General features: G+C 30.7%; 1 protein-coding gene across 1 annotated transcript; it reads left to right on the forward strand.

Annotated features, from left to right (window-relative positions):
• The first annotated feature begins 890 nt into the window (after positions 1–890).
• On the forward strand, positions 891–13,274 carry LOC124354716 (60S ribosomal protein L29-1). The gene is made up of 4 exons (XM_046805373.1): positions 891–996; positions 11,294–11,348; positions 12,382–12,446; positions 13,101–13,274. The coding sequence occupies exons 2-4, from the start codon at positions 11,312–11,314 to the stop codon at positions 13,233–13,235; spliced, it is 237 nt and encodes a 78-aa protein (XP_046661329.1). The 5' UTR covers positions 891–996; positions 11,294–11,311; the 3' UTR covers positions 13,236–13,274.
• Positions 13,275–20,899: the final 7,625 nt, after the last annotated feature.

The raw sequence follows: 20,899 nt of genomic DNA on the forward strand, positions 1-20,899 counted from the left end.
TTCAAGCGTAAAAAGCCTAAATGATTTGCATTCTTGCTTGCAAGAGGAAAGGAGGTCTGGAAAAGGTTAGAGAGAATCGCAACTGTAAATTATGTTGTTAGGAGTAAGGTTAGGTTTCGGGAGACGTGTTAAAATTGGTATAAGTAAGTTATGTCACGCACGACGGCATTGGGAGTAGAAAGGATCAGATATGAAGACAACATTAGATTAGTAAATTTAAGGAACTGGGTTTTTTCAAATGATTAGTATGATTAAAAGAGCAGAGGCAATGGCAGGCCTGGACTTTCGAATATTTAGTAATGATTGAAGAAGACATGGCATTTCTGAAAATATTACTAAGAAACTTAGCTTTTAACTTATTGTATTACCTGGTAGTGTACCAGTGGGTGCTCTGGTGTTAAACTCTACATATAAAACAAAATTACAGATTCTATTTTAGAAATCCTAACAAAATATTAGAAACGGATTTTTCTTTGTATAAATTCACTAAAAGTCGTGCTTAAAATGTCTACATACAAGATTGAGAGATGCTCTTTATTTAATAACAATTTAATTAATGAAGTACTTGTTATAAAATCATATGAAATGTATTTTCGTAGCAATTCTTGGATCGAGTATTACATCATATCACGTTTATTAAAAGTGGGTTGTTTTTATTTCTCTACTCTAATTTTATTATTATTTTGAATTTTACTTTATTTTTAATTTCTATAGTGCAAATCAATCAGAATTTAAAATATTTTGTGTTTATATTTTATGTTGCTTTCAATAATTGTAAATTTCAAGTAAAGTTTTAAGTCGTATTGTCTATAACCGTAATGCAACATTCATTATAGTTATATAAGTTATAATTAATTCCATTGTGCCAAAATATAGTCATCACACTTCCGGTGTTTCTCCTGTATATTCTGCATACTAAATTTTAACTTGGTTGTTTGTTATTTCCTTTTAGAGAGTCTGTTTTTGAGTGAGGAGTTTGATTTCGTTGGTATTTTTGTAAGTATCTGGCAATTAGAATTATCCATAATAATCTTTGTTATTTGACATATTGTGTGGTAATAGAAAAATCCAATCACATTTAATAATAGTATATAAAATTCTATCACTAGCCACAAGTTTGTAATTCGCCATTATTTTGGCCCTCATTGTTAACCTCACTCTTTCCACGGCTAAACATTAAAGATCTATGATCTATGCTGTCTATGTTATAGCTACTACAATCACACTTTATACGTGGTTTAACATTGAACCTCATTATGGAGTCTATGTTATAGAAAAAATAATTAAGTTAATGTATTTTTAAAAGAAGTAAGGTGAATATGTAATGACTATGTTTGGAGTAAACAGCTTGGGAATAAATAATTGAGGTAGAGTATGATAAGTGGACCCTGGATGATATTGACCAATGATATTACTTAATTACAATTATGATATAATAAACAGATACTGATTTTTGAACAGTATGTTAATTAACTTGAAGGCTACAGTATAGTAAGAGGCCACCACCACAATATAATCATATTTATGATTAGGCTATCTAAAATATGGAAACATAAATAAATGTTAAAACGAATTACATTATATAAAAACTATCTATGTTGTGTATTTATAAAATGTAGCAAACAAAATAGTTTAACATTTAGTAATTTGTTACTGTTCTAAGGATATACTATGAGTCTATTGCGGTGGTGGCCTCTTATTATACTGTATTCTTATTGTACACTCGTATTCGTTATATGAATACTAAGTATCGATAATTATACTTATCAATATAAAAACCGGGTCCGCTTATTGTACTCCACCCAATAATTATTTAACTCAGAATATTGTGGTTTCCTTTATTCAGAATCGTGTTTTTTTATTCATTTAGGAAGGTCATAGTCCTAGCCAAACCATTAACCCTTTTAACCCCGACGTCCGTACTATACGGACGTCATAAAAATGGCGTCAACTCCCGACGTCCGTATAGTGCGGACGTGCACTTTTTATTACTTTAACTTACTGGTCACCTATTTCACCAAATGCTTTGAAATTTCAGACTTGTGCAAAAATATATTTTGCATCGAAATATATTAGTTTGTAATGGTTTGACTTCGTATTTTGTCCGTCTGTGACTGAGCAATTGCAGTTCGTCTCGACTGACTGCTCACGCTTGTTGCAGACAGCTGTATATCACGTGGTTGTGAATATTCCGTTTTCTTCACAGTTTTAGGTTAAAGCAGTGTAAAGTACGACAGTTAAAGTTTAGTTTATTATTTGTTTGATTTCAAAATGAGTAAAAGACATCGTTCAAAGTCTCCCGTAAGTGAAAATACACTAATTAGTGACCTAGTTGCAAATGGTGTGGATGTGATTAGTGACGACGATTTGAGTGATTGATGTCTTGAAAATTTACATATTTTGTAGTGATGTAAATATTGTTTTAAAACTTTTTTAAAATTTAGATTATAAACAGTTTTAGTTATTTTGTCCGAAATAACTTTGGTTTTATGTTTATTTTAAGTACTGTGAATTTCAAAGGTCTTGTTACATTACCTTGCCCAGAAATGGCAAAAAGAAAAATTTACACGGCTTGACAAAAATTGATGTTACTCCACTTGTAAATAAGGTAGGCTTATAATTTTTGTTTCCTTTTATTAAGGAGTAAATGTATCATAAAGTAAATGGGTATTTTTGTGTCAAATATTTTTTTATCTATATGGTTTCCATGATCAAACTTGAAATTTTTTCATTTTATTTATTTTTTATATATGTATATGTATGTAAAAAAAATTAATTTCGAAATAATAATTTTATTTGTATATTTCTGTAAGCTACATGTATAAAGAAGTAAAACAAAAAAAGAATTACCTAAATATCTTAAAAAATAACTGAGTTATGAATTTTGTACAAAACCCTTACAATTTGTCTGAAAATGGCTTGGGATTTCTGGCACATCACTTGATTTAATGGCCGGGGTTAAAAGGGTTAAAATGACAGTCAAAAGGTCCCTTGGGGAACAACTTTTATATATTCTTGTAAAATTGTTTACTAACCCTTGGCAAGACAGTATTTAAAGAGGACCATTAGACTGTGGCATGGGGAGGGGGCTTCCTTTGTCTAGCTCTGTTCTAAGCATCCTATAGAGCCATAACTAAATATATCAGTTGTCTACCAAGATGATAAGACCTTATGTACGAAACCTTGCATCTAATAATTACTTTATATAATTTTTCAGTTTTATTAGATTTTACCATGAATTTGAATTTATATCAACAGTATGGTAAATAGTTATTTTTAGATTTTGCTGCAGTATAATAAGCGGGCCCCACCACAATCAAATCATGATTATTGAATCATTGATATTCATCAGTGTTGAATCTTCGATATACATATGATTATCAAGAAATGTTTTACCCTTTGAGTGCCAAGTATTTATTGAGTGGGTGTACTGAAAAGTGCCAGGTATTTTTCTAGCAGGTGCACCTAAATTGCTAACCCTTTATATTTGCAAGGTTTCAGTTCAAGTATACAGTTTGATTATTTAATAAGCTATGAACATAATTTTTTTATTTTTCTCTGAAAAATGCCTAATTAACCCTTTGAGTGCCGTAGCATCGTTAATTTTGACGGTACGAAATGTGCTGGCATCGCTAATTTTTAAATTTTGTATTTCGATAATACTTTATTTAGTACTAGGTTATTTGGCCAAATAACCAGATAGCTCTATTCAATAGGTTCCAAACTATTGATAAATACTAGTTTTATGTTGTTTCCCTACTCTTTGATCTGTGAAACATATGTATTTTGGATACATATCAAAAGGCCACTATTTTTGGACGAGTTTTCCTTATCGAGGACAAAATAAATTACAGTATTAAGGGTCAATCCATTTCAAATCACCCAGGTCATGTTGCTCAACATTTTTAATTTGCCTTAATTTTTCTATTATGAGTTCCCTATTGGTAGACAATCACAAAACACTATTTGAAAAATTTTTACAAGCCATAGTTTTTTTCCTGGCGGCCATTTTAAAATGGCGGTTTTGCAGATTTTAGTAAAATACGCGGTTTGCGAAAAGTTTAATTGCCAAGCTATTTTTAAAGATATCAGGAATAATCTAAAAACCAGTGTGTTCAGCATAAAATGAACTTCAATTTGACATTATAATAATGTTTCTTTTGTGCAAGAAGGTCAGTCAAAGTTGTTCTGCAAAAATCTTGGAAGAAAAAATCATCAATTGTTACTTTTTAAAACCATAAAAGTTTAAGAAGGAAAAGAGACTCACTACTAATATTTTATTTCTTTGTTGAAAACTAATATAACTACCTACTGAAAAAGTTTTAGCCCTGAGAATGCTCTCTTTTTTTTCTAGAGCTTTTAAAAAAAATGGCCGAAAGCCTAATAATGTCAATTTTCTAGGGTTAATAACTAAAAAGGGACTGAATGAAGATAAATTAAAATTTTACAGAATGTTCTTTATACAAATAGGAATATCTCATAAAAAAATTATGACTGAGACTTAACTACATTTAGAGATATACAGCATTGAATTTCAGTTAAACGCGCTACCCTTTTTCTCGCTTGTGCGGTACCAAGTTAGCAAACAAGGGCTTGTTTAAATCATTATGTTAACAATAAACTTATATTTAATGCTCAAAAAATTATATTCCTTATTTAAACCTACTTAGGATTTACAATAAAAATTATTTAAAACCAGAAAATAATGGTATAAATAAAACAATACTCATAACCACAAAAATACCACTTGCGCACTTTAGGAAAAATAATTTGCTTAGATCTATTATATTGTCAAAAATGTATATGCATTTCAATTTATGTTCTAAAATATAATATTATTAAATACATTTTATAAAATACATGATATAAAATATATGTTAGTACCTGAGGAATATTTAAAAAATAGTAACTCATAATCTTACACAGTGAGAACAATAGGTAAGAATTATAATTCTTCAAACTTAACTTACCGATACAATTTTTGTACTACACTTGCATACTGTATCCACATAATATTGTTCTTCTGTGCATTTAGATTTAAAACATTGGTTTCAATTACTTATTGGCTGCAATTTTCATAAGCGAATTAAATAAAGATGATAATTCATTACATAGTTTCTCATTTATTCCCACAACATTTTTTCCCATAAATGTGGTTGTATTTGTCTAAATACTTATCTTTGTGGTAGTGGCAAATATTAGTAATTTCTTTCGAAATTCTTAATTTTAGCAAACATTGTTCTTCAGCTGACAAGTCACTCACCTTTTACTATTACTATTTTAAAATATTCCTCAGGTAGTAACATATATTTTTACATCATGTATTTTATAAAATGTATTTAATAATATTATATTTTAGAACATAAATTAAAATGCATATACATTTTGACAGTATAACAGATCTAAGCAAATTATTTTTTCCTAAAGTGCGCAAGTGGTATTTTGTGGTTATGAGTATTGTTTATTTATACCATTATTTTCTGGTTTTAAATAATTTTTATTGTAAATCCTAAGTAGGTTTAAATAAGGAATATAATTTTTTGAGCATTAAATATAAGTTTATTGTTAACATAATGATTTAAACAAGCCCTTGTTTGCTAACTTGGTACCGCACAATGCGAGAAAAAAGGGGTAGCGCGTTTAACTGAAATTCAATGCTGTATATCTCTAAATGTAGTTAAGTTCTCAGTCATAAATTTTTTATGAGATATTCCTATTTGTATAAAGAACATTCTGTAAAATTTTCATTTATTTTCATTCAGTCCCCTTTTAGTTATTAACCCTAGAAAATTGACATTATTAGGCTTTCGGCCATTTTTTAAAAGCTCTAGAAAAAAAAGGAGAGCATTCTCAGGGCTAAAACTTTTTCAGTAGGTAGTTATATTAGTTTGCAACAAAGAAATAAATATTAGTAGTGAGTCTCTTTTCCTTCTTAAACTTTTATGGTCTTAAAAAGTAACAATTGATGATTTTCTTCCGAGATTTTGCAGAACAACTTTGACTGACTTTCTTGCACAAAAGAAACATTATTATAATGTCAAATTGAAGTTCATTTTATGCTGAACACACTGGTTTTTGGATTATTCTGATATCTTTAAAAATAGCTTGGGAAATAAACTTTTCGCAAACCACGTATTTTTACTAAAATCTGCAAAAAACCGCCATTTTAAAATGGCCTCCAGGAAAAAACTATGGCTTGCAAAATTTTTTTCAAATAGTGTTTTGTGATTGTCTACCCATAGGGAACAATCATAATAAAAAAATTAGGCAAAAATTAAAAATATTGAGCAAACAAATTTTATTTTTATTGGGTGATTTGAAAATGGATTGACCCTTAACCCTTTTACTGCCGACGTGCGCAATCGCGCACGTTGCGATTTGTGCGAAAATCGCCGACGTGCGCTATAAAAGCCGTCTCGTATTTGTTTTATACTGGTTTTCAATGTTGTCCAAATGCATCGAAATTCAGCTGTGTTATTCATTACCATATGGACAATACACAGAAAACAGGTTTTATAATCTATGGAAGCCATTTTTTGTTACTGAACGTCTTTGGGTTATAAACTCGAGTTTGGTTTGATGAGGTTTATGGTCGATCTCGATAGTCGTGAGTTCCACTTGTGTTGTTTCGTGTTTTACACTTTATTTGACATTTAAATTTGTAAATCTACATATTTTTACGATTAATAAAATGAGTAAGAGAAGAAGATCACCTGTCAGTGAAGGGACATTGTTCAATAATCTTGTTGAAAGTGGTGTTGCCGTGAGAGATGACTCCGATCTTAGTGATACATTTTAGGCCTATGAACCTAAAAATGTATATATATATTTTTGTAAATATTGATCAAAGTGCCTTTTAACTTTAATTTTCTATTATATATTATATTTTCATATCAATGGACAGTGATTTATGTATTATAAAGTGATTTATGTATTATAAAGTGATATAGTGTTATCAATAAGTGTTATCTTGAAATTCGAGGATATTGCACCAATTTCAAAAATTCATCACAGCTTCAGTATTTTTCAAGGTATGTTCCTAAAACTTTTTGGGAATGTTTATATATAATTACTATACAATAAAAAATTATAATTATGGTGGTGGTTTAATATTTAAATATAGTTGTTAAAGTGCAAACTCAAAAAATAATTTTTATTTATTTAAAATTTTTGTTTCATGACATAATATATATATATATTTTTTAATGACAGAAAATGTTTAAATTATTTTTTGTAGCAAATTACAACTTATAAGGAAAAAAAACAAGATAAAGGTTATCAATTTATGATAAAAAATAATTAATCCATGATTTTTTAAAAAAATCATTACATTTTAGTCAATTTCAGCCCGGCATTTTTCAACGAACTAAAAAAAAAGTGTCCGGCAGTAAAAGGGTTAAAAAGAACAGACCTTTTTAACCTATTTTGAAATTTACAATCTATTGTGACAATCAATGAAAACAAAAACTAAAAGAACATTTTATTATTCGAAAGTGACACATGATTCGTACATTTAGGCCTATTCGCTGGTGATTAAGTGATGGAAAGTATGATTCATTGATTATTTTTCGATACATTATGGAAAAAGGAAAGTATTAGGAACGTATAATAAAGTTTATTTTGACTCCCGATAAGGAAAACTCATCCAAAATTAGTGGGCTGCGATAATACCGAAGTACTTAATGCGATGATAGTCACAATGTACCGTGTTGCGTAACGACCATTCTTGTTATTTATGTGCCAATAACCAAACATTTAAGTAAATGCAAACTAAAATAGTAACTTATTGTTTTACCGTCTTTCCTTAAAAAAGTAATGTAGTGATTTGAGTTGTGTCCAAGCAGAAAACATGAGTTTTCACTGTGAATATAATAGGGTTATTTTGGATTTTACAAAGTTCTTACAAGAGAAGTGTAAGCACGTATTTGTCTAACCATTTACTAATCATATTTATTTGTGTTAACTTGGTGTTGTCTTTTATGTATTGTGAAAACTACACTATTACTATGTAATTTCTAAACTCTGACAAATGAAGTGCAATTTACAAAATGTCAGCACATGACAGCGTTTTGTTTATATATATCCTAATGACATGTTTTATTATAGAACTAGCTGTTACCTGCAGCTTTGCATTCAATCTTTAGAACCGAAGTCCTTATATTACTTAGTAAAAGCAATATGATGGGGGTCCTATAAAAAGTTTAAAACGTAAGTAGGCATACATCAGGTAGATATTATTTAAGTTCGTTGTAAATAGTATCCAGAGTTTAACTTAATTATTATATCATGTTTGGCACGTGTAGAAGCATTTCTGGTTCTAATTAATTATATACATAACGTCACAGCTGAATCTGCCTTGTCATCCCGATCAAGAAAACACAAATATTGGATCACACAGGTCTCGGAAACTAACTTCGGTCAAAAAACGTATATTTCCAGTCCTTGTCATACATTTCAGGTCTAAGATATTTCCAGTACCATAGTAGAGTTTGCCTTGTTGTTCTGACGAAGAAAAAATATATATACTTATGTAGGACCAAGATACCTACTTCAGTTAAAAAGTGCCTACTTAAGACCGTTTAAATTCACTTACCTACTATGTCACAGTTTAGCTTGTTATATTGCCTCGATCAAAATAGTATATACGTCCGATTATCTAGTTCTCGGAAATCTATTTTGGTCAAAATCGTGTTGACATAGTTGAGTTTGCCTTGTCCTGATGCAGAAAATACACACACAAGTATGACTGAAAAGCCTATTACGACCTAGGGGGAAGTCATATCTACTTCTTATGTACTTTCGGTATAAGAGGAAAATCCTTATTAAGGTTATGCAACATTCCAAAATAATCGTTATTAAAGTTTTGCATTACACTTGTTATTTTGGACTGTAGCCAGGGAAAGAATGAATCGTTGAGGCATGTTATTATTCATTTCTCTGTTTTTCAATAAGCCATTGTTAAAATGTAATATAATGTCCAGGAAGCCCACCAGTTTAAAGTAACTTATGTGAAAACATTCATAACTTGTTCATTAAGGTTAGTTTTATAACAGTATTTAAAGCATTAGATGATTTTAATTCGTCACTGGCACAATCTGGAGTAAAATTTATATTTTAATGTTTTATTTACTATCTATATTATACTACTGATCAAGCACTGTTTACTTATTATTGATAAAATTTAAATGTAAACAGATGTTTCAGAAAGTTTGTCGAACTACAGCTGTTTAGTGCCAGTTTAATTTGAATTATGAAACGTAAAAACTACAATTCTTTTTGAATTCAAAAATATTCCAGGTAACTTTTAATTTTTTCTTCATCAAAACCTTCCTTATGAATTTATTTAAATTTAATTTTTCAATCAAATTATTATTATAGATGAGCCGCTTTAAAAGCGACCTGCACGAAGATTTCTTGCGCATAGAGGGAGGGAGGAGTGGAGCTCGACCACACCTACCGCCACCTCCTCTATCACTGCTCGATCTATTTCCTTTACAAGACACAAGTGGGAACCAAGTGCGTTGCTTCCCTGCGTTGGTGTTTTTGAAAAATTACAATGTGTTTTGTTATTCTCGTTGTTACGGAATAACAAATTTATAATTTTTATTGTGAATAGTCCATTGCACCTATTTAATATGTTAGTATAATTAAGAAGTAAGAAGGAGTTGTTATTATTGCCGGGTTTTTAAAACAGCTGGTATGTAACAAATACCCTACGAGTGGTAAAGTGGCAACTGAGGAGTGGTTGGTAAGGAATGTAGAAGGGGGGAGAGTCCGCACTTCTTCTCCTTTTCCACATATTTCTTTCTCTCATTCCCCCTCACACTTTTCACTTAACAGGTCGCTTTCAAAGCGGCTCACCTTTACCAAAAAATTCATATACTTTTCTTTGTCTATATTACTGGAAAGAGTATTCAATTGTCTATAAATTTTGAAAAGTGTATATCATTATCTTCAATAATGAGTGAGTTATACAACTTTCAAGAGACTAATGTCACATTGTTACGGGTAGCCATGTCAACCAAAAATGTTTATATTTGTGTTCTACATTGATTTTCGTTAAAGTTAATTGATCGGAAGTTTTCTTTTAACTATTAAGTTTTCCATTTTTAGTGATTGTTTTTTTCCTGAACGTCTGGTAAAATTGGATGTTGGCACTTTTCGGCAAACTTTTGACGTCCGAAGATTTCATACTTTTGTTCAAGGAATTAATTTTGATAATAGGCAAACATGGGCTCAAAGAAAAAAAGAGATAACTTGGCACTTGGCATAAAAAGACACTGATAAGGGACATTGACATTGATTGAATTTTGTGTCAGAAACTGGCAAACAATTAATGCTGAATGTGCAGGTGCACTTTAAGGTTTCATCCATCGCCATGAGTCAAGGTAGGTTGCACATGATGCACACAATCTTTCAAACGATTTATACCTGTGATGTAGAACTCAGCATGTACTATTAGTTCTTCGGGAAGAAATTCATGATGAATAACGCCTTCAACTTAAAAAAAAATTAATAAAAACGGGAGTATGACTTTGATTGTTGATCTTTATGTTAATTTTTTATTCCAGGTTCGTCCTTTGCTTTCCACTCATTGCTTTGCGATTTTAGTTCAATTTCATACTTGTAAAACCACAATTTTTCACCATTGATTACCTTATTAAGAAAATCAGCATTGCTTTCAAGTGAATTTTTCCAATTGGTAACACATTTAAACCTTTACAAACGTAGCATCAGCAGCTTGGGTTGGATTTTTGCACATATTAAAAAAACACACACACAAATGTTTGATCAAAATTGAATGCAATTTTGATTTTCCTAGATTCAGTTCATCAGCTATCATTCGGACAGTGTTTCAATTATTGTTAAGGACAAGGGACCCCACACGATCAATATTGTTTCAAAACAGGTGGTTGAAGGTTGTTCTGTTCTTTCATCATTCGTGGTGTCTGATAACTTTTAACGCACTTCACCGAAAACTTGATATTGATTTGTTGCTCTATGATTTTGCCAATTTTCATTTTTGACAAACAGAATAAACAAGGATAACAGAAACTAACATAGCGAGCATCATACGCACAGTTTGACGATTTGCCAAGCACTGATAAATCTCATGGTGTCTCAGGGATTATAGACCACGTTATGGCCGGTAGCTTGTACAAGGTCATGTATTTATTGGACAGACCTTGTATTCTTAACATTAATGAAGTCTTTCTATATTTTATTAGTTAACCTCATAAAAGTGAGTTACAAGGATTTATGGAAAGTATTTAAGTTTTATCTATTGTTTTAGGAAGACGATCAAGGGGCAATGGCAAAGTCAAAGAACCACACCAATCACAATCAAAGTGAGTAATTGTGATGTTTAAAATTAGTTCCTGTTAAATAGGCTATAAACAATATATATTGTGAACTGATGATATTATTAAGTATCTTTGTGAAGTAAAGGAACTTTATGGTTTTACTTTTTACTTAATTCTTTTAGGACCAAGGGCCGATCCATCATCCTAGCATTTTTCTCTTTCGGTACTGCCAGGCCGAACCGTTGGCCTCAATTGGTTTCCGTTGGCCAAAAAAGGACTATGGATCCATCTATTCAATAAAGATTCAAGTTTGAGTCAGTAACTGTCTAAAATAATTTCCAATTAGCCTAATATTAAAATGATTTATGATTGTAAATGAAGAAGTACATATAGTTCAGCTCTAAAGATTTTAACTTAATAAAGTATGTATACTAAGTTTTGTTTAATAGTCCATAAGAATTGAGTAGGTTATTATTAAAAAGTCCCAAAATTTAAATAATTCAGTCACCACAGTCCTAGAGGATGGTTAACAATGTCTAAATCGACCATATTTTTGCAGGCATAAATAGTAATGTTCAGTCCACAATACAGACAATCAACTATATGTGGTGTATAAAATAACATTTTTCTATTTTAACCCCAGCATCTGATATATTGAATAGTGTTGTCTGGTAAAAATGCCAACATCCGTTATATAATTTCCACATTTGAATGTAACCAGCTTATACGATTGCCAAATTTCACCAGATTCAGTATAGTGATGGATGAAGAAACAGCTGCATGCCAGGACCACAAACCATGCTAATGGCATTGTATTTCGTAATATTTCCTCAGTATGCATTATGGATACCTCAACTTCCTCAAATTAGAATTTCGCTTCTAACTAATAATCGTATTATTTTATTTCTGTGCAGTAGTGTATCCTAGTGTTATAAGCTAACCTAGTTATAATATATGTATCCTCCTTCCCACAAAGTCTATTTTCTGCCCTTGTACAAAAAGCTTGAGTTTATTTTAAATTAAAATACTTATATTTTAGCTTTTCCATTTATTTTATGTAGATTTTTATGTCTTACAGACCGCAAGGCTCACCGAAATGGAATCAAAAAGCCAAAGCGTTTCAGGCACGAATCAACTCTTGGTGTAAGTAGATATTAACCTGTCTTAATTTAAAAAAGTTTATTACAATTATTTAAAATTGACATTCCTGAGATCTGTTTTTGTGCACTCTACAGTACTACTAATCATTCAGAAGTGGATATGCAGTATTGAGAGTTAACCTGAAGTGGCAAAGTAAATTTAAAAATTTAACTAAAATTATATGAATTTTACACATACTAAGGAAAGTGATATACAGAACATAGCATTTAAAAATTGTTACAATATTATAACAATGGCGTTTGTGTTTTTCTTAGTTAATTCAGATAAATCTGCATCAAAACTTTTGCTTTTGGTAGCGGTTCATTTATAATGATATGATTGTTTTATCATTAGTGTTATTTGTGATTTATTTTATCACACAATAACCACATTAACCTATTAATTTGAATGTTTTCTATTTTAAAATTATAAATTCTCATTTCCCATTTGGGCAAGATAGATGTGAGCGCCAAAGTTTGTAAATTTAGGAAGATATCAAATGTTAGAAGTAATTATAAAAAACAAATTTAAATCAAACACTCCAATTATATACTTTTTTTATTTCTGTGAGGCCTTTCGTAAATTTATAACTAATTCCAATAAGAACAGAGCTTCTAGAATGTAATTATAAATGTTTCTAACATTTGTGTTGAACAGGTTGATCCCAAATTCCTGCGGAACTTGAGATTCGCCAAGAAACACAACCTAAAGCCAGCTGAACAATTGAAGCGGGCAGCCGAGAGGAAAGCAGCCAGAGAAACCAAGATTGCTGAGAGAAAAGCAGCAAAATAGATTAATTGTTTTAAAATAAAATAATTTTTAAATAATTTATCTTGGCTTATTTATTTAACATTTATATTTTATTTAATCTATCAATATTCAATATGAAATACAAAATCATATTATTTGTTTATTATTTTTAATACAGCCTGATAGGCGTAAACACTTTTTTCTTTCCACCAGTTAATTATAGCATTGCTGTACTAGAATTAATGTTTGCCGTTATAGTGTAAAAAAAAAAATATCAAACAGCAATTTGTTTCATAGATTTATTAAAAAGCATCTAAATTTAGTGTACAGATACGTGAACAGCTGTTTAAAATTATATATAGAATTAGAAATGGTTTTGCAATATCCAATTTCTTTCTGTGCAAAACACATTAAGGGGAAATAGTATTCTTTTTAAATGTTGAATTTAGCTCCAGTTCACCTTTCTTTTACGCAGTGCCTGGTATCTGTCGCTGTCTCTGACTTGAATCCTGGAATTTGGGAGTCATGGTTGTCTGAAGAGATTCAAAGAAAGTCATTGATGAGTAGCTCAAATGGGCAGTCTCATTGTCTTATCGCACACCTGATGAGAGAATGAGACTACTATGTCACCTAATTATATGTGTCTCTGATGTCGAAACTATGTAAGGTTCGTTTTGAGTTTTTTCTTTGTCAACTTTCTTTAAATCTCTTCAGATGAATTCAAGTCTGAGACAGTGTCAGATACCAGACACTACATAAAAGGAAGGTGAACTGGAAGCAAAATTCTACATTAAAATTGAATCTGACCTTCCAACCATAGCTTGTGTATTCTTTTATTGCAAGTTTTGTTAATTTATCACTGTTTATAAAAAATATTTGTGCCGTTTATTTATTTAACTACATCTATAAGGTTAGCCACTGGCTTGACAGTTTAAATTTGGAAAGTGTGTGTAATTTAGTAAGTTTCCATAGTCTTCATGTATTGTTAAGAAAGTAAAATAGAAGTTTGAGGGCACTTAAAATGTGCTCCAACTTTAAAACGGTTTCTATAAGAAAGTGAAATTTTTTTCAATAATTTCTAATAATTATGATTAAATGTTTACTATTTTACAGTACATTTGATAGTAGTAAAAATTAAGTAATTATGCCTTGGGTCCATTGTGATACACCAAGTCTAAGACCTGTCTGTCGGTCCGCTTGCAACTTGATGCATAACATTTGTTGAATTAAATTCCAATAACTTTTACTTTTACTTTCAAATAAATATATATTTGCAATGCATCTTGTTGATCTCCAACTTTCAGTAGAAAGGAGTCCAATGCCATCATTATATGCTTATAGATTCAATATTACTAAAGTTTATTACAGAAGAATATTATTTGCCTGCACAATATTGACGAGAAGGAACTAGCCTTTAGATTTGACATTTTGTATCAGATCTTGTAACGACTTATAACATTGACTTTCTACTATTTTTCTTTTTACTCTATGAACAGATGTCTTGTATTAAAATCTCAAATGATTGGACTGATTTGTTAACAAATTTATTTATTCTGCAATTTTTCTGTTGGCCATAAGACTGATGTAAAATTATTTGTTAACACTCAGCCAAATCCCATGGAGTAACATATACAATCATACAACTTAGTGTTGCTAATATATAAATAAAGCTTCATGTAGAATTTCTAGTCTATATAGGTCTGTTCATTTTCAAGATTTCATTCGGACAAGACAAAATTTTTCCATTTCCATGAGTAATAAATAGGCTTCGGCAAAGCTAGTTTAATTTTGTTTGTTCATCTTTCAATATAGGTGGAAAAGTAAAGGAAACATCTATAAATGTTGACATAGCCCATTTTAAGGCATTCTACAGCAAACCTCAATTTGAATTTATGAAATACAAGATAACGTAACTCACTTATTAATTATTGAGTCTTAATAACTCACAAAATAATTTAAATTGTGGCATGACTGTTTTGGGTACCAAATTTTCCTTGTCTGGACTTATGCTAGTTTTTATATTTTATAAATGACTTGTGTCGTTGCTCGTGTAAGCTTTATGACAATAAACGTTTTCTTATTCTTATTATAGTACACATCCTATAGCATTTTGCTTACATTTTTATAAACAGCTGTAACAGAAAAACTAATTAAAGTTTCTAAAACACAAGTGAACATTTCAATTAGTTTTTTATATTTAATACTTCTATTTTACAAGAGTAAAATTTTCCGTAAAAATATTGTGTGCAACATAATAAGTCTATGTTCAGTGCAGTACCACATCTACAAGCCTAAAGAGCAATTTACTACTTCCTACATCTTCTGTCCCTATACAAATACATTCTCTGTGAGCAAACCGCTGCATTATGGTGTACAGAGATTTTGTGAATAAATAAATTGAAGTGTACATTTGGTAAACTTGGAAGTGTAGAGAAAATAATTTGGAGTATGAAAATTTATTTGTGGTGGACTTTACAGAGAGATTCACAGAGTAATAACAATAATGTTTTACGTTTACCAATGTTCATTCTATTCTGTTTATCATCTTGGGCTTCTAATTCTTTAGAGCTACTAAACAAATTGTCGCAAAGATAGAATTTATCATTGTTTGTAAAATAAACCTGTTGGTCATCAACATTATTGCACATTGAGTAATTATCAACCAACTTACTATTGGGAACAAATTATTGTAATAAACCTTCATTTGATAGTGTTATCTTTCATATGTATTAATTACAGTGTTCATAAATGAAACCCCTATTCAAATATAGACATCTCATTAGCTCCATCAAAGACTATTCCACTGTCACACATCTGCTAGCAAAATGCTCCTGCACTAACTAAATTATCAATCAATACCGGACCAGAGATAATTAAACACTGGTTTGTAATAGGACCAGCTACAAGATGGAGAAAACCAATGGCTTAACCCTTAGTCTCCCTAAACAATGAAAGTATTGATAAAATTCTATCTTGCTGAAATATTACAGTAAACTTACCAGAAATGAAGGCACATTTTATTACTGAGGCATTGAAAATGCAATTTCTTGTCATGTTATGATGCAACATTAATAGTGTCCATTGTTTTCTTTTGTTACTCACTGGTAAGTACTGGGTAATGTCTCTTTAAGGAGCTGGCACACAGATCCTGCCTGGCCTCCTACATATCTGTTTGCTTTGTGTAATACAAATGGAGTGGCACTGACAGGTCCTGTCCAGAGGTTGCCTGGCCATTGGATGGGTTGCTCAAAAAGCAAAGTTAGAAGACATACTTAGACATTTGTGAGTCAGTTCATTCTAGTTGGTTGGTTTTTTTTTATTGGTGAAAATTAATAACAAACAAATTACCAATTCTGAAGGAAGTACCCTCTCAGCCATGAGATAAAAACCACTGTCATCAACAGATGACAAAGAATGCTTGGCAGGCAATAGTAACATCATTGAAGAGCACAAGTAATTAATTATGCCTTAGGATTTGTGTAATTTTATGTTATCTTTTGAAAGTCATAAGTGTTAATCAGTGATAACTGCTTTAGTCTCAACATGGCTGTCGAAACCAACTACGATTTTATATAAATTCCTGTTTTTTTACAGTATAATTCATTAGGAATGTACACATACCATGTTTATTAGGGTTAATGCCTGATTTGATTTTTTAATAACCAGTACAATCTAACATTATATTTCGGCTAAAATCTTGTCTGCCAGTAGATTAACCCTAGCATGCTAATGTTTGTTCAACAATGATAATTCCTCCCATTCTGTTCCTGTACCAAGAAACCTACCCTCATTTTAATAAAAAAAACCCCCATATTTTGATTCCATCGAATTTAATAAAATAATTTTTAACACACAAAATGGCACTTGGGGAGATAAGGACATTTTTTAAAGATTTTCAAATGTAAAGGTTGGATGAGCCGGACCTCATTTTTAAAAGTTTTCTCTCTTCACTGATAATTTTGAAAAATATCTTTATTTCACTTCTTGTATACAAGGTAGTCCAAAATTTAGGATATTTAAAAACTGTAAAGCAAAAAATTAAAATAGGAAGGTTAATTGCACTTATAAATGGTTCTCTAAAACTCAAGTTTTTTATATTTGAAGTTTGGCTTTATTTTGTAAGGTTGAGAAGTGGTACCACAAATACTAATTTTTATGACGCCTTTAGAGAGAGTACTTCTTGGGAAATTCTGACTAAAAATTTGGATTTTCTGAAATTAAGTATTGAGTAAACAACAAAACTAAAACAGTACTACTTTGACATACAAGAAGCAAAGTTAAAACTTTTTCAAAATGATTAGTGAATAACCTTTGAAATGAAGTATGGCACAACCTATTGAAAACCTTTCAAAACTAACCCTCCTCCTCCAAAAGTGCTATTTTGGGTGTTATAAATTATTTTCCTGGATTCTTTGGGATCGAAATATGGGGGTTTTTCGTTGAAAAGAAGCAGGTAGGTTTCTTGGTTCAGACGCTATACATAGTGAACAGGTGGTTTGCCTTACCCTGTATGCTGCTTGCACACAGGTTTCTTGTATAAATTAGGTTACAGTTTCTTAGGTCATGAATAATTAGATGCTGTACTTTTGTTACTATTACATCTAGAATTCGTTGATATATTACAATCTTCTATTCATACAGTTATAACTCACTCTATTTGTCCACTGCAGAACTTAATTTGGACAGCTAATTACAAGTCTCCCTAATTGAATGTCAAGACTAATCTATGCTATAAAACGCATCCACTATCCAAGTTGTTTTAGACCAGATTTAAATGCATTTGGGCTGTTCTGATTGGATTTGGCAGTGCAAGTTATTGACTAACTACTAAACCGCAGCCTATGATTGAAAAGAATGATGAGCTACTGCCTGTGCCACTTAGTTTAGATAGTTCTCACCGTCTCTGGTTCCATGAGTGTACGTCACACCTTTTATAAAATTTTAACTTGAAATATTTTCCAAAATTTACAGATGGTGTACAGTACTGTAGTTCATAAACAACAGAAAGCAGCTTCATAAAGTTTCAAATGATACAATACTAATCTAAAGATAGGTACGAGAAAACTACTCTGTATTAATTAATAGCATGAAGGTCTCATCATAATGTAAATACCTGAGGATATTTTGGAGATTATTCTGTCTACATGGCAAGTCAATCCCAGATCAAAGTGTATCCTACAGAATTTAGTTGATTAGAATTATACGATTTCCACAGGGTCTCCATGAATTGTAAACCATCAATGAGATACGATTTAAGCTACTTAAGTGGCACTGGCCTTATCCGTAATAATTCAGTTTGAGGTGCAAAGATAAACATAGGTCAATAAATTCACTTTGTGTGCTATTAAAACTCTCTATTTCTACTATCAGATGCACAACAGCATCTATTGTTAATTTTTCATTCCAGAATCCAAATTGTTTGTTTAACTGCTGATTATACTTGACCAATACATCTAAAGTACAATCAGAATGAAGAATACCGCTCTCAGTGGTGAATAAGATCACTCCCCACAGTCTAAATAAATTTTGCTTCTTTTGGAATCCTAAATCGGGACTTTAGTCTTCATTTGAATTAAGTGTTATCTCCATACAAGAATAGGAACTTGTAAGAGAAGACTTTATCTTGATGTTCAAAGTCATGCCGGTTTGCCATGTCTTGGAGATAGCTGCTTATGTGAAAGTAGCCATGGAACATGTAGTGTCATGACAATGAATGCGGCATGGTAGTACTGGCTTCAGCTGACTAAACTGTAGCACAGTGTGCTCTGCAAAACAGGCTTATTGACATTCAGATAGTGAATGATGTTCATATTCCTGCACTCTGTGGTTTCCATGCCAGGAAAATATAAGGATAATCATTTTTAGGCTGCCTCTTATCTCGAAAATATAATGTGAAAGTACTAAAATATGATGTTGAGATCTTTTAATCGTGTGCGTGATGACTTGGCACAGAATCTGAAATGTAAAAGGTGCTGAGTTCTTAGGTTTCGCTTTCAAATCTCAGCTGTTTAGGAAATGTTTTCAGAGAAAGCTGTGGAATGTTTCTATGTGGAATTATGTTATTACAGCTGCTACAGTATTGCAGATTCAGCTAGCCCTCCATTCACCCCACATATGGGAGAGGCGTGAACTAAAAGTAGTCATCACTAGCCTCTGTCATATCCATTTCTTCTATTAATGACAATTCTTTTAGTATTTTTATCTTTTTAAGTTTATGTTGCTGACAATGAATAAATATCAGGATGAAGTCACTTTATATAGATAAGTGATACAAAAACACATATAAACCATAAATAATTATCATAGGATTGTCATTTGCACCAATGATTTTTGTTTTGACAAATATTCCTGATGTCATTAGTTAGTTTCATGTCATCTCCGCCATTTGCAATGATATATATTAATCTGATAACCCACTGTAGTTGAAAGAAATATGCGTATTACTTTTATGTATATTTTTTGAATAATTACAGGTATCTTTCTTTTTATATTACAATCTCACATGACTTCAAATGTTAAACCAAAACAAATAATTAAATTCACCATCACAAAAATTTAAAAACAAAATCCTTTGAATTGACATAGTAAAAATGTTACATTTCACACGCAACAATAAATAATTATAGATGTATTTCTCCTTCTTGTTATCATTACAAATACTATTTGTCTTAACATTGGCAATCTGATCTGTCCTGTTTACTTTTATATTCGCTATAATATTAATAGAATAGTTATTAAATATATTTGAAACTACATTAGGATCTGTAATTATGTGTCTCTTCATTAAAAACAGTATTTCTCAAATGAGGTTTCTTTTTTTTCTACTTCTGAATACATTATTCTCCAAACAGTTTTTTTAGATGTTTGAAGAATCGTCAGTTCTGCCTTGAAAATGCTGTTTTAGCATGATTTATCTCCTTTTTGTATCTTTTATTTTTGTGTTTCAATATATTTTTTATTCCGTTTCATTTTTATTTTCTGAACCCTCCTGTTAGTTTAATGATATTAGCTCTTTTAGGTATTACTTCTTCAGTTAACCAATATATTAATATTTATTTTGGTTATTACAGTTTTATGAAAACCCTGTTCAAAGTAGAATGAAAACTATTTATGGAATAAACAAATTTTCCTGTACTGTAGTAAAATATACTTCTATCCAAGTTTCTTTAGACTATAATTGGGAAAAGTTTTCAAATTCTGTTAAGAATTTTGTTATTTTTCATTTGCTTGTTATTGTTAAACGCAAATGCATGATAAAAATTTATTCCTGATAATTTTCTATAATCTGATTAAGAAAGCGGATTATTTAATTTTCTAAACATTATCGTTAATTAAAAAGTTCAAAAACATAAATTTATTTTAAAGATTTCAATAAATTGTGCTAATTGTACTAAACTTTTAACTACGTGAGAATTTATCTTGTTTCCAACTGGTATCTTGCCCCCCAGTTTAGGAACCCCTACTATTGAGGATTACAGATTTGACCTCAATTGGAAAAAATCAATAGTGAGGTTTAAAAATAAAACAAGTTGAACTATAAGTGTTATGGTCATTTCAAGGAGGTTAGAAAATACACATGTTATGAGGAAGTCATGTTATTGAGGGTCTTGTAAGTGAGTCCATTGTAGCCTGTTTCATAATAAAGATCTGGTGTGCTGTAGATCTACCTGAGCAAATGCAATTAGGGGATCTCCTATTATTATTAT

Source organism: Homalodisca vitripennis, chromosome 2 (genome assembly GCF_021130785.1).
Source record: "Homalodisca vitripennis isolate AUS2020 chromosome 2, UT_GWSS_2.1, whole genome shotgun sequence".
NCBI classification, from domain to species: Eukaryota; Metazoa; Arthropoda; class Insecta; order Hemiptera; family Cicadellidae; genus Homalodisca; species Homalodisca vitripennis.